Source organism: Parasteatoda tepidariorum, chromosome 7 (genome assembly GCF_043381705.1).
Source record: "Parasteatoda tepidariorum isolate YZ-2023 chromosome 7, CAS_Ptep_4.0, whole genome shotgun sequence".
Taxonomy (NCBI): Eukaryota; Metazoa; Arthropoda; class Arachnida; order Araneae; family Theridiidae; genus Parasteatoda; species Parasteatoda tepidariorum.
Window position 1 is genome coordinate 14,823,724 of NC_092210.1, and position 15,295 is coordinate 14,839,018.

Below are 15,295 nucleotides of genomic sequence, written 5' to 3' on the forward strand. Positions count from 1 at the left end.
ATATATTTTGCAAAAAAGAAAAGTTAAAATTAAACGAGAAGCTCTTTAACGACAATGAGACACAACGGAAATCTCGAAACAGAGTGACCCTAAACAAGATTCTCCCACAGCCCTAGAAATTTTTTGCCCAGAAATCAGACAAAAGGGTGTTTCTGTGGACAAAAGAGCCCACAGCAATTTAAAGAAGCTGAAAACATTTCCCACAGTGTAAATTGAGGCGGCTATTTGACTACTCCATGGAGTACCGCTTTTTAGGATCCATGGACTACTCCCATCACTGGTAGCTACGAAAGCTACAGGATATTTTCATCAGTCAAAAGGCCTTTTTATTGCTCGTTTATGCTTGTAAACACTTCTATTAGATTTTGAAAAGCGTTCGTCAATGCAAAAAAGAAAAAAAATGTATTTTAGGCTTCAGAGGGCTCCAGCTCCGAATTAATATTTAAAAAAAGAAGGAAAAAGTTGGATCTGGGGGCCCTTGCCATCACATGGGGCCCCAAGCTACAGCTTATTTAGCTTATACGTAAATCCGGCCCTGACTTAATGCATCCAAAATGGTGGTAATTTTACAAACTTAATGCATCAAAAATGTAAGCATTAAGTTTACTTAATACATCCAAAATGTAAGTATTAAGTTTACATACTTAATTCACATAAATTGTAAGTATAAATTTACATACTTAATGCATAAAAAATGTGATCATTAAGTTTACAAACTTAATGCATCCAAAATGTTGGTTTTAAGTTTACCTACTCAAGGCATCCACAATTTTGTTATTTCGCATGCAAATAAATATATCGAAAGAATTAGCAGTTTTAGGTGTAATCCCACACTCTCCTGTACGTAAATTTTGAAACAACTGCTCATGCTCGTTAACTATTTTATTACTTTTTCAATGTTAACAGTGCGCACTTAAACGACACTGATGAATGCTCATTACAGGTACACATGCTCAGTTACGTAAGTACGTGAAAGTGCAGGATGATACGTAGAGCTGCAAAATCTCTTTATTCTTCAATTTTAATTTCTAAATTGTGCTTTTTAATTTTACTCCGTACCTCCTCTATAGCTTTCCTTTCATACTCTGTTACATCTTCAATTTCAATCATTGCTAAGAAATATATCCTGAAATAATAAAATGTCGACAATTAGTAACTGTGAAAATTTTCGTGACATTAAATGTAAGCTGCAATTTTTAAAAATTTCAACCCAAATTTAAGAATATCAGTACTGTACAAGATTTCAAAATCATACACTATGGAAAGGCATATACCGACACAAATAATACTAAAGTTAATATAATAAATCTAAAATATTTCCAATTATTTATTTATTTATTATTATTTGTCGCTCTTTCCGGTGTCGTCCTGTTTTTAAATTAATCAAAACACGTTTCTGTAGTTTATCCCATCTGAATAAATATAAACTGTATTTAGTATAACCTACCGTGATGATATTGCTCGCAGTTAACTAAGGATGATGAAAACGCTACCCAGACCATCGCCAATAGTCCATTGTGCAGCTCTAATGCGACATAAATAAAGTACTTACCAATACTACTATATAAATTTTTTTTGAGATTTCATAATCCTCTTGATTCATTACCGTGGTTCACATATGGAGACCTTCGCTTTCTTAGCTTTTAAAAACATTCTATAAGAAAATTTACAGTTTATCCTCACTGCAACGTTCGTGGCCGTTTCAGTATTCAAATGATTCCAAACTTAGGACTGCTCTTCTGACCAAACTATTGTGTACCATATTTCCCAGATTGCAGCTGCATCCTATATTTCGGGGGTCAGAAATCCGAATGCGTCGAAAGAAGGGTATGTTTGGTCAGAGAAAGTGAGTTTAGTGTTTAATTTCGTAACTTTAAATATCATCTGCACTAATTAATTAACATATTTGAGCACATCCCTTCGAATGATTAAGAATGAGTTCTAGAAAGGGAAGATCTGATCCTTAGATCAAAAGTTACACAGGGTTTTTCTTTTCTGGTTTTTCTTTTTTCTTTCTTTTTTGTCGCACTGTACATACATACATTAAATATCTTTAACTTTCCGTAATTTAANTATATATATATATTTAAGTTAATGTTAAATTCTTCTTAATAATTATTTATTTTGCATCATTTACATAATTAAATTAGTTTTAAAACTGAGATTTCATGCAGTAATGCATTGTTAAGCATTTATATCACATTTAGAATTGCGGCACATTTCAGGGCGGGAGTAAGAGGAAAGACGTCTTCGCGCTTGAAATTGAGACAACCCTTAATGCGCGCCAAATGTAAAGAGTGACTTTTTTTTTCAGTCACTTCGCTTTTATCATCTGCTATTATACCTTTAGTTACTCTAGCTAATTAAATATATTTTAAATTTTAAAACTGCTGTTTTCCCAGTAAAATGTCTCAAGAAGGACAAACTATTCCCTCAAAAGAGGGAAATATCATAATTTATGACATATTTAATGTTAAGAAAATGCACATAAAGAATGCGAAATAAATATTTTTGTCATACGATCGCCAAATAGCAACCTTGGACAGGATTGTTCACATCCCCCTCCCAAAAATAGCGAACTTGTATCGTCGGATACCGCATGATGAAGGCGGAGCCAAGTGCCAACTCCTGGTGAACGAACTATATCTAAAAGTTGGAAGGTACGTAATAGGTATCAAATATACTGATATAAGTACAAAGTACCGCATTGGTATATTTGGTTCTTACAAAAACTACATCAATACTGAACAATTTTTATATAGATACTGTCTTACACCTGTTCGAAAGTTGGGAAGTAATTTTTTTTCCAGAAAGGTCCTACCAGAGAAAATTACTATATGGTGATGAATTTTGACTATTATGAGTTGGCCGTGAGCAATATTACCATGCTCTGTAATATTGAATGCAGTAAATCTTTATACTGAAGGAATGAACTATAAAAAGATTTGTACTGCTTAAATTAATAACGTAAATCCTATACATTATACAAAACATTATGCAGAACATTGTGCAGAAACTGCATTATGTACCAACAATAGAAGATAACAAATCTAAAATAAATCAAATCGGGGACAAAGTGCATCAGAACAAAATGTTTCTGAAATAGAAGAAAAAAATGGCAATTTTAAAATGAATTCAAACAGCAATAGGACTACTTTATTTATTATTTTTCTTTGTTATCGAAAATATGGCAAATGTAAAGTATGCAGCAAAATTTCAAAACAGCAGCTTCGATAATAACGCTAATTAAAACAGAACAAAATGCATAAAAAATAAATGTATCCGGAAAAAAAACGTCCAAAAATCATTTACTTCCAACTGTCAACTTGAAACAGTAAATTGTTGTGCAAAAATTGTAGACTGTATTTTTATATTTACAATATAAAAAATGTAATATAAATGTTAAGTATAAGGCAACTACAGAAGATAACAGTTTTAAAAACTAGCAAAATTCAGAAAAAAACAAAATGTATCAGAACCAAATGTTTCAGAAAAAAAATATATAAAGAAATATAGCTATCCTATAGCAATGGTTTGTATGTTATGCAAAATTAGGAAAATATCTTGTTCTATTTTTCACTATATATTGGTAATGTAAAATACACAGCAACAAAGAGAACAACAACTTTTAAAACTAGAACAAAACAAAATGTGTCAAAACAAGGTGTTTTAGTGAAAAAGCAAAAATTTAGAAAAAATAACCACCCCTCAGCAAGAGTTCGTATGTAATGAAAAACTAAGAAATCGTTTCACTCTAATTTAAAATATATTAGCAATGTAAAGTACATATAAACAATGAGAAACAACTTTAAGAACTAGAACAAATCAAAACAAAAGAAAATATATCAGAACCAGATGTTTCAGAAAGAAATGAAAATAGCCACCTCACCGCAACTGTTCGTATATAATGCAAAATTAGGAAATGATTTTACTCTGATTTAAAATATATTAGAAATGTAAAGTACATCGAAACAATGAGAAACAACTTTAACAACTAAAACAAGTCAAAACAGGACAAAATGTATCAGAACCAGATGTATCATAATGAGAAAAATAAATAGCCACCTACTACTGCATATGTATTCTTTATACTGTCCACTTTTACTGCTGTTTCTCCTCTTAACATAAAACTATATGGAGATAATAGTAAATTAGCTATCTGATCTGTCTTATCGCTAGTACACGCGCTGTACCCTTACCACCAAAAACTAAGCCTCTTACACCTGATTTTACATATTTTAAGCATCTCTATTCAAAACTTTTCGTATAATCCGCTTAAGGTCCTTTTTTAGTATTATCTATTATCGCAATGTGGCATTTTAAGGAACCGACTGTCAGAGATAAAATCAGAAGAAGGAGACATGCAGGACTTGGGTGGAAAAAAAATGACTCATTTATACAAGAACTTCTTTTTTATACAATGAAATTAAAAAACTATGTGGCGGGTCAGCAAAAAGAGTTTATTAATCAAATTAATAAACTAAATAAATTAAATTATGGTTTTTAAGTGAAATTAAGTATATTAAATTTAATTATATTGACAATAATACGATTATATTGACAATATAAAGATTATATCTTTCCATTATTTATTTTATTTAAACTAATCGAGTTAGTGAGTTTGCACTTTTTGGCATTTTAATTCACTCTCGAGAATACAGGTTTTCGATGGTAACTCATTCCAAAAAAAGACTTTCAGCTAGACCTGAAAAGAATTAGCTGTCATTCGTTATGTGGCGAGTCAACAAAAAAAGCGGCGACTTAAGTTAAATAACTTAAATTATGGTTTTTGAGTGAATTTAAGTATATTTGATTTTATATATTGACACTAAGAAATAAAGATTATACTTTTCCTTCATTTCTTTTATTAAAACTAATCGAGTTTACACTTTTTTGGCATTTTAATTCATTCTCGAAAATACAGGTTTTCGATGGTAACTCATTCCAGAAAATATTTACAGCTAGACCTGAAAAAGGTATGTTTATTAAAAGAAAGCAAGTTTTTGTGTCTGATTTTGTGACTTAAAATATCGTCTGCACTAACTAATTAGCATATTTGTGGTCACCCCTTCAAACCATTGAGTCTTAATACGTGAAAATCCGATCATTAGATCAAAAGTTATTCAGAGTGATTTATTATTTTTGAGCACTGTACAGTCATAGGAAAAGGAAACAAATAAAAAGTAATAAAAATTTAAATTATCTTAAACTTTTTAATTGGTCGATATCTGTTTATAAATTGTATATATTTATGAACATTACATTAAATTAATAAATACCGTAGTTTTAATTACTACCTATGCATTGATATTACGGATACTTTATCACGTTTTAAGAACGGTTGCTCAGCTAGCAAGAATAAAGAGTAAAAAAATATTTGGTGAGAAAATTGATTTTTTAAAAAAATGGAATTCTGAATAAAAATATTTTTAATCATTCAAGAAGAAAAACATTAATATCTTAACATTTTTTTTTTATCGCTTCGTTCGTTTTTACTTACTTACTTTCATTTCATTTACTTAGATTGAAAAAAGTTTCATACTATACTCACGATGATTATACAATTCCATGGGATGGTTTGACAGTACAGCTGTTTGATGACGATTTTTTTTCCACGCTTCCTTGTAATACTCTAATAAAATAAAATATTCGATTTGGAAAGAGTAAAATATACAGTCTCATATTCGATAGGTAATATTTGAAAAAAAATTATTTATTCTAGCAATAATTTTCTTATTCTAACTACTAGTGTGATTGTCTAAAAAAAATTCTTTGATTTTCTAAGAAACTATTTATCTATGAAACTTAAAACTATGAATGACCTAAAACCATTTCTTATTGCTATCGACTCATTCTTATTTGTCTGAAAAATCATGTGATAGATTCCTTAATTAGCAAAGGAGATATGGAAATATCTGGTGGTCATTAGTTTAAAATTTATGAAAGTTGTATTAATATTTATTGATAAAGTATTTATTTATGCTTTATTTAACGGTATTTACCTGTAATATTTATTATCATCCATTCTTATTCTCAGTGTATGTTTTATTTGATTACAGGCAAACTAAAAGCAGTTTTCCGGTTTTTTATTGCGAAGTATTTCTGTACATTTGTCCTCTTAAGGAAGAGGATATTTAGTTATCATTTTAAAATTATGAAACTATAAGTAATTTATATTTTCTTTTCCTGCAATTTATATTTACTTTCCAGCAATTTATATTTACTTTAGCAATAAAACTTGCATTAATTCACCAACGCGTGTAGTTAATTAATGAATACAAAATTACTATTTAAAATTTAAAACATTACGAGGAATTAACTTACCACGCTTTAAAAAATCAATAAGTCTATTGTAAAGTTTTTCCTTCTAGAATATTCGTTGCTCCTGGCCTTTTTTTTATTTTTTTGTCCCTTCATCAAATTAAAAGTTAAAAATCAAATTTAATGGAAATACTCTACTTTTAACAGTAATTTTTTGATAATTCATAACTTCTATGTAAAAAGTATAGCACCAGTTTTAAAATGGGCACTATAAGAAGACATTTAGCTCCTAAAATTTAAATTTTGAGAAGCACATGTGAGAAATTATTTTTTTAATTATGTCCGAACAATATACGTTTTGCCCTGCATATTTGTAAAATTAATTTTTAAAGCATTTCCCATCGCGATAAATGTATCAGATAATTTTTTACATACTTAATACGTTATATATTTTTATACAGTAGGAATTTACAAATTTAATGTAAAATGGAAACAAAATTATGAAATTGGACGCAAGTGGAAAGAAATTACGTCCAAATTAAATAAATTTTGCTTTGCAAGTTTTCTAAATTGCTTTTTAAAGTGTTTCTTATAACGACAAATATCTCAGATACTTTTTTAGATACTTAATATATTATATTACATTATTTACAGTAAAAATTTTCAAATCCAATGTAGGAAGACAAAATTATAAAGATGGCCGTACGTAGAAACGTGAGTAGTCCAGACAACTCACGTTTCACGTTTCATTTCAAAAGGGCTTTTGTAAAAATAATAATTCTCATATAATTGTTTGGATATATAACACACTATTTAATTTTTTACACCGTACAAATTTACAAATTTAATGTAAATTGGAAGGCAAATTTACAAAAAGTAATTGCTTCCAAATAAAATGTGTTTTGCGCTGAAAATTTGTTAAATTAATTTTTAAAATGTTAGTTGTAGCGACAAATATCTCAGATAATTTTAACATTATTTTTTTATACATTATATTATTTTTTTACACTGCAGGAATTTGTAAATTGGAAGGCAAAATTATAAAGATGGTCGTACATAGAAAATAATTATATTCCGAACAACTTCCGTTTCACCCTGCAGATTTACAAAATTTATTTCAAAAGTGCTTTTATAAAGATAACAATTCTCAAATAATTGATAGGATTCCTAATACATTATTTAATTTTTTTCACGTTAGGAATTACCCATTAAATTTATTATTTTTAACAACTGACAATATTTAATAATTGTTCTAAAAATATAGAAGGGTTTTTTAAATAATTTTTAGAAACTAAGACTACTTTTTTATCCTATATGTTGACATTCCCTGAGTTGTCCCGAAGATAACTGGGAGTTGAGACTAATCATAGGTAAATAAACTACACACAGTACGAAGCATGATTTCAGAATTTTCTACATATCTACTAAAACTTACTAAAACTGCTTGCTAAAAATATTTCTCTAGTTGCATTGCTTAAATTTGAACTATGTACAAGATGTTGTATTCACTATAATAATTTAAATACATTATTTTGAAACAAATAGGTAGCTTTTGGTACGATGACTTGGCTCGATGACATTCCAGTAGAAGAAGTACTAGTGGTCGACGAAGTAAGGTCTAAGGGATTTTATTTGTCACTTTATTGCGTTATCCATGCCAATCACTGGTCTAGTACTGGACTACGAAGCCAGTGGTTGTGGGTTCGAATCCCACCGTAGGCATGGACCTTCTCTCTGTGTTCTATGTTCTTTCTTCTGTATGATTGTGTGAATATAATCTACAAATGGGTTGTGGCGACGCTGCTCCATCGCCGTGATGGGCTGGCTCATTCCTCTTTTTGAGCTGAAGCTACGATTTCCCTCCTCATGACGTCACGCCGTACACAGATCTCTGAGATCGCAAGCAAAGATATTATGAAAACTATGCCCCATTCTCTCTGACAAATAAGTTTGACTTTTCTTGATATTAGCATTCAAACTTCACACAATTAACACATTATTTCCGTTCAAAAACTTAGTTCAAAAAATTTTCTTGTCCATAATATAAATAAAAAATACCATTTTAAACTATTAAAAATATTTTACTAGTTATCGTAAATAACACGATAAATATTTTATTTTAAAAGTTTCAGTTTTAATTTTTATTATTAAGAAAATTAAAGCATATATCGACACATTTTAGCTACATATTGTTCGATAACAATAATTTTTAAAGTTGGGTTAAATTTAGAATCCTGATTNTTTTACTAGTTGTCGTAAATGACACGATAAATATTTTATTTTAAAAGTTTCAGTTTTAATTTTTATTATTAAGAAAATTAAAGCATATATCGACACTTTTCAGCTACATATTGTTCGATAACAATAATTTTCAAAGTTGGGTTAAATTTAGAATCCTGATTTTAAAATATGCTGTTAATGGCAATTTGTTTATGCTTAATCATTATGAAACAACAACCTTAAGCGCTAATTACTGAAACAAAATAATAATTAAGGTTCATAATATTAATATAAATTTTACAATTGCCTATAGATATTTAAATTTAAGAGAATATAAATTAAAGAAAATCAAATATTTAGAATAACTAAATTAGAAAATATGTTATGAAATCAGGAGAGTTTTAACTATTAATTATTTATACTTTTCATTCAAGTTTTTATTTTCTTTGACTTTATCCAATTTCTAATTTTTTGGCCTGTCTTTCTTTTTGAAGTAACGGGGCGGCTTTTATTTAGATGGCGAATTCTTATAAAAGTTCTTTAACGACAAAATAAACGTATTGCTGTGCCGAGAAAAACTTGTTTGTAAAGAAAATTTTACTCTCGGTATTGCAGTAGATTTTAAAATCATTCTAATCGGCAATTCAAGTGAACAATTTCTCATATCATCTTCATAACCTTCTTTCAAGAAACGCTTACTGCATATTCGTGCATAATTTATACTAACTGGGCTATTTCGTTTGCAACATTGAAGCCATTCTTTAAATAGTTGTTCATTTACTTTAGGGAACACGTGGAAAAAAAAATTTTTCCTTTTGTGTTTTTATCAGAATTTTTGCAAGTTGCAAACGCGTAAACTGGCATTTCGTTGATAATTTTAAATTTTTGTAATTCACTACAAAAAGCTGAGGAAAATCATTATAGAAAACAGCGAATATCTTGGAATATGTCACATAAAGGAATGCTTCAATATTAGTTAGAGCTCGTTAGGCCGAACACTCCGTTCTTGAATTAAAAGTTCAAGCTTTGCGCTACCGTGACGTCACAGGGGAAAATCGGAGCTTTGACGTGGTGAGAGTTTCTTCAAAGAAGTGAACCAGACTTTGTATTCGCTCTTAAACCCTGAGACGCAGGTGTCCACTGTGTAACGATAAGAGAGTAGCAATTCAGGCATTCCGGAGGCCAATGGTCAATAGATACTAAAGCCAAAAAAAAATTTTTTATGCAATATTAGGATGCGATTCTACAAATTTCGTAAATTTGAAACGTAAAATTATCTTTTAAAAAATAAAAAATAAAAAAATAAAAAAACATCAATCATTCTTTAAATGTAAATTTATGCGCTGTTAATAGAGCTTCAAAGTTTGTATTTTATTTTATTTTTGAATTTTTTTTAACATTTTATGGATAAAAAGAACATGTTAATGACGAACGAGAACATGTGGTCTTCAAAGTGAAAATTACATTTATTAGCCTGTACTGATAAAAATTAAAGCAAATCTATGTTATTGTCCATGAATCCGCCACATGTCTACTACTGAAGTATATGCATGATAAGTTGGAATTTTTCGTGTTATCAACAAAATATATATCAGCTATTGATAGTTTACTTTTGATATCAATCAACAAGCCTTAAAATTGTCCTTTAAGAACACAAGCAATTTTGACTTATTTACTATAAGGCTTGTTTACTGAAACATTTGGATTTGTTAGAAGTTATTTTTGTTCAAGATTAAAATTAAAATATAATTATAATTTTAAATTTTTTATTATGTCATGTTAAGGACAAGGGCTAGTAAGAAAAATTAAATACCTTTAAAATGAAGCATATCTTACAAAGAACGGAAACTTAACACAATTTCATTTAGCGAGCATGAATTACTAAGTTTTTGTTTAAATACTTTTGCAATTCTTGAAATTCGCAAGTTTATAATATTGTACTGGATAATTCAAAGTTTATAATTAATGTAAGATAGGATTTTGATCATAACATTTTAATTCGAGGATTACTAGTAACATTTATTGAATAATCTTAAGTATTTAATTGAATATTGGAAAGGATAGTTGGTTAGTTAAAACATATTAGCTACGGATTTTCCCGAATTGTATTTGCACATAGCAAATATATTAATCCAGATAAATAAACGAATTTTATGTAAATGCATTCATTTATTAATTTTAATATTGAATAAACTCAATTATTTTGCAGAGAATTAAATTACATTTGTTGGAAATACATTGTTTTCTATCAAGTTTTGGATAAATAAATCTGTTGGCTTTTTGGATAAATAAATATTACTACAAATTCCTTAAATTCTATTTATTTGATTAATAGCGATTAATAACAAAACTTTATAAAGCTTAAATTCTTAATTTTTCTTTAAAATTATATCTTTTCTACCATTTTAATTCTCTCTCTCTCTCTCTCTCTCTCTAAAAAAAAGTCGCAAAAAAAAGTCGATTTGCTTAGAAGGGTAGCTGTTGTGTGGCGTTAAAGTGAGGAGTTTCTTTCCCATCGCTCTAAAGCATGTTTTCAAAGGGTGATCAGCGGTCGTGGCTTACAATCGAGGTTGCCCGTGGCAAAAATGCAACAGAATGCTATAGATTATTAGTGGAAGCCTGTGGAGCAAATGTTTTACCGATTAGGACAGTAGCACGATGGGTTCAAGCATCTCGTTTTTTTTCGTCATTAAGCCTTTTCACAGCATGCTTTAGAGCGATGGAAACGAAACTCCTCCTTTTAACGCTACGCAACAACTACCCTTCTAAGCAAATCGACTGTTTTTTGCACTCTACACATCGACAACAGCGCCACCTCACCGCTCCCATATCCAATTTGTGCATGCCCACCCTTCTGAGAGTTTCAAGATTAAGTTGCCACTATTTAATTTACAACCCTCGTANGCCTTGTTCTATCGATTTTTAAAAGGTAGGTAAGTTAAGTATTTTAATGGAAAAAAATATACTTGTAATTTATTTTTATATCTCTAAAAAAGAGAATCAAAAGTCTGTAAGCATTTTCGCTAAGATCTCGACGACGGAGGCATCGATTTGATTAGTGTTTTTTTTTTTCTGCAGGTCGTAAATTTTCGAATGTTGATTTGTAAATAATCACCTACCTGTTCCTGGCGTCGTGTAATTCGGGCTCAATATCGAAAATATAAAATTTCATTGATTAAAACCATTGCTATAATTTCCTGTCCTGGAAACAACATTTTTACATAAATATTTTTTAAAAAATGGAAATAGATGCAACCACTGGGAAAATCTAAATATTCGTAGAGATTGCTTTACTCATAGTTTAACTGTAGAAGAAAAAGCTTGCTAAAAACAAATTAGCATGCTAACATAAGTTATCGAAATTAAATAATCAATGATCAGTGGTAATTTTAAACTGAACTATGCTTGTTTTTATTCATCCAAACGGCATTTTAATTTCAAATCTTTTAAATTTATTTTAGTCGAATACTAAAGCATTTTAAGGCCAATTATTAAAAAATAATAATTATTTATCCTTTAATTTTAATCGAATTTTGGATTCGCAAACTTTATTTTATTTTATAACCGACGTTAAGCAGCCGACTCAATTTTTTGGATTTACGACTGTTATTGTTCAACTCTATAGCCTAGTAATTTTGAACCCAATCCAGAAGACAAGGGAACTCCTGGATCGCATGGTCCTTATAACCGATAAGTAGAACAAGAGAGGTTTGTTGGCGACAGTAGATTAATGCTCCAAACATACATAAATTATTTATTTGATTATATACATTTAATACATCATCATAAAGTTTCAATTCCTGGGTCCTAATCTTAAGAAAAGTGTTTAATGGTAAAATATCTTCCATTTAGGCTTAAAAAAAGTAAAATAAAGCCGGTTGGAGCGTTAAAATCCTTGCTAATTACCATTTAAATGTGAAATGTAAAGACTAACTTTAATATTTTAACGTAAGTACTCATTTACTTGATTAAACTGTCTTTCAGATCTTTAACAATCCCATTAAACTAAATTATAATTTTTTTCCATTTCTTTATTTATTTTTTCTTTAAATAATTTATTGTTTCAGATCAATGTTTTTCTTTATCTTAAAGAAGTTAAGGTATTATCCCAATAAACGATCCACCAGCGCAATAGTTACTTTTAATTTTAATAGTTGATTTCTTTTAGTTGTGTTTTTTCTTACAAAAGATAAAGGAAATTATTAATGCATGGAATACGGCTATTATTAATAATCGCTGTTTAATATTTTTAATAACTGAATTAATAAAGGGGCACTTCGGAGGGACATTGCTGGTTTACCCTACACTGATATTTTTTTAAAGTAAAGTACCACTGCCTGGTATACCCTACTTTAGTGTTAAGATTAAAAGCCACCTCCGGGTATATCCAACACTGTTTATTAAAGGTGAGTGCCGCTTCATGGCTTACCTCGCAATGATGCTCTTTGAAGGCTCAATGCTACAGCTCGTCATACCCTTCACTAATGTTTAAGAGTTTTATGAAGAAATAAAAGTTTCACCTACTCAATTGTAAGTAATCTGTCTTAGTCATCTGTCAGTTTCCATATGTACACCAAATTTGGAAAAAAATAATTCATGAATGGAATGAATGCATCTGAGCTTGGTGTTAGCCTTATCAATTATTGCTGATAAGATTTAACTACACCCATTAAAGTGTGCATGAATGCTCAATTCCGTATTAGCTTGAAATGAAATAATCATTTGCACAATTTTTAGAGTTTTTCAATACCGGATTAAGATAGATATTACCCCACATTTTCTTACTGTGTAGAAATAGCGCTGTTTACCCCACATTTTTTACTGTGTAGAAGTAGCACTGATTAGATTTATCCCATACCCGCTGTTTACCAAATTTTTTACAGTGTAGAATACTTGACTTATGGTCCAGTCATCATTTGACAATGAAATTTTAAGACCCTTTATACCTTTGCAGGTATTAATTTTCTAAATTTACGCACAATGTAAAACGTTTTTTTTTTTTAAATTATGCATTTATTTTATTACAAAACTTTAATGCATTACTTTATTTATTTGCAGCGCGGAATTTCAACTTAAAAAACGCAGAAGCTATGCTGAGAAAAGTAAGTTCTAATTCTCACTTTTTTTTTCCTCATGGTAGCCATATAGAAATTATCTACATAATGTTTAACCCCTTAACGATCGGTTAATTTTCAAGAAAACAGTCATAAAAATGCCTAATTTGCCAAATACACGTATTTGATTAGTGCTAACATCTAATTTAAAATAAACTAACTATCAACAATTACCTTAAAAATATCCTGGTACTGCCACCTGGTGCGTAAAATGAGAAGAAGAAAAATTTTCCGGGCAAAATAAATGAATTAGTTTTATTCTTATTAGCGCGTTACTACGAAACACTCAAGCCCGGAAATTTCACGGGAGCGAGAAGGAAGGGGATAATAATCCCCACTCATAATTCCTCATTTCACAGTCACTCACCAGTAGTTAAATGTCGAAAATTAGTCATTTACATGTTGCAATAAATAAAACTATAGAGCGAAAATAGGTTTTGAAAATAGAATAAAACAGATTGCGATATATTGGGAAAGAATGGGATACTAGAAAGATCATGATATCAGTTTTATTTTATAACCGTCTTTGAACGGCTGACCCAATTTTTGACTATCAATGTTCAACTCCATAGCCTTGTAATTTTGAACCCAATCCTGAAGACAAGGGAACTCCTGGATAGATTATTGGGAGAAATTTTGCTTTCGGGGCGAACTTTTTGATGAGACTAACCGGTACTTGGGCGTTCCATGGAGAGGAAAACCGAGAAAACCTCCCATGGCTAGCCTAACGACAAAGGGATCCTAACCAATAATCCGACTATCGCTGAGGAATGTCGGATGCGGAATTCGTATCGGCCAGCCGTCGCCTCATTGAGAGATAAGGGCTCTATCCCCTGAGCTATCTAAATTAATAGAATTTTTCAAAACATTTAATGATTCCCCGAAATCAAGCTAACCAAATTCACCATAACTATATGTTTTCAAACGCGGAGGACATTTAACAAATTTAGCCTTGCATAATAACTTTACAATAAATGATAAGGATATAGTGATACATAATAATATAAATGAAAATCATTGATAAAATTACTCCACTTCAGAATTAATCCTTTTTATAAACACGGGATGCATGATCTAAACGTGTTCCAGTATTCATTCCTATTTTGTCTTCTTTTTTTTACGCCATACCTTTGGAACCGTTTGATCAGCTTACCTTATTTGACGCTCAACTTGATACATTTTCCTTTCAACATTTATGAAATATCTTTCTAAAGGTGCTTATATGTCATAAAAAGACAGTGTCGCAAAGTATTACCTACAAAAAAGTATGTGTCAAAAAATACAAACTCTAAAAATAAATTTCTCTGAAAATAAGGATTTTTTAACAAAAAAGAAGAAGAAAATAGTGCGTGGAGTCCCTTCGCTCGGAAGAAGTTAAACTTCGTTACCTGCGACGTTAATTGTAGAAGAATCAGCAGTCGTAGAAGGATCACTAGTTCTATTCAACGACTCTTTTTCCTGCTCCGCTCGCTTCCGTGCTCTGTAATAACGGTAATAGTGTGCACTTTTCCCTCATGGACCTCTTGAGTCAGTGGAAGTGCTTGTGGTTGCCTCATCGTCTCGCCCTGGAAAATGTATTTGTATTAATAATGTATGTGAATGCGTCATAATGTAATTTCAAAGGAAAAAACCTAACAATCAATTGATATTCACAAGAGACGTACCTTGACATAACCTTAAATCCGTCGCATTGTCCGTGG

General features: G+C 30.1%; 2 protein-coding genes across 2 annotated transcripts in view; one reads left to right on the forward strand and one right to left on the reverse strand.

The window, feature by feature from the left end:
• LOC107449332 (SEC14-like protein 2) overlaps positions 1 to 4,253 on the reverse strand; it is a 29,031-nt gene extending 24,778 nt beyond the window's left edge. The window contains exons 1-2 of the mRNA XM_071183481.1: positions 4,070 to 4,253; positions 1,060 to 1,126 (exon numbers count right to left, since the gene is read on the reverse strand). Coding sequence (XP_071039582.1) covers positions 1,060 to 1,110 — 51 coding nt within the window. The 5' untranslated portion in view covers positions 1,111 to 1,126; positions 4,070 to 4,253. The remainder of the gene's footprint in view (positions 1 to 1,059; positions 1,127 to 4,069) is intronic.
• A 3,553-nt stretch (positions 4,254 to 7,806) lies between these two features.
• The window catches only part of LOC107455506 (SEC14-like protein 2), a gene marked incomplete in the record, with an annotated part of 58,739 nt that continues 51,250 nt past the window's right edge, over positions 7,807 to 15,295 (forward strand). The window contains 1 exon segment of the mRNA XM_071183110.1: positions 7,807 to 7,872. Coding sequence (XP_071039211.1) covers positions 7,822 to 7,872 — 51 coding nt within the window.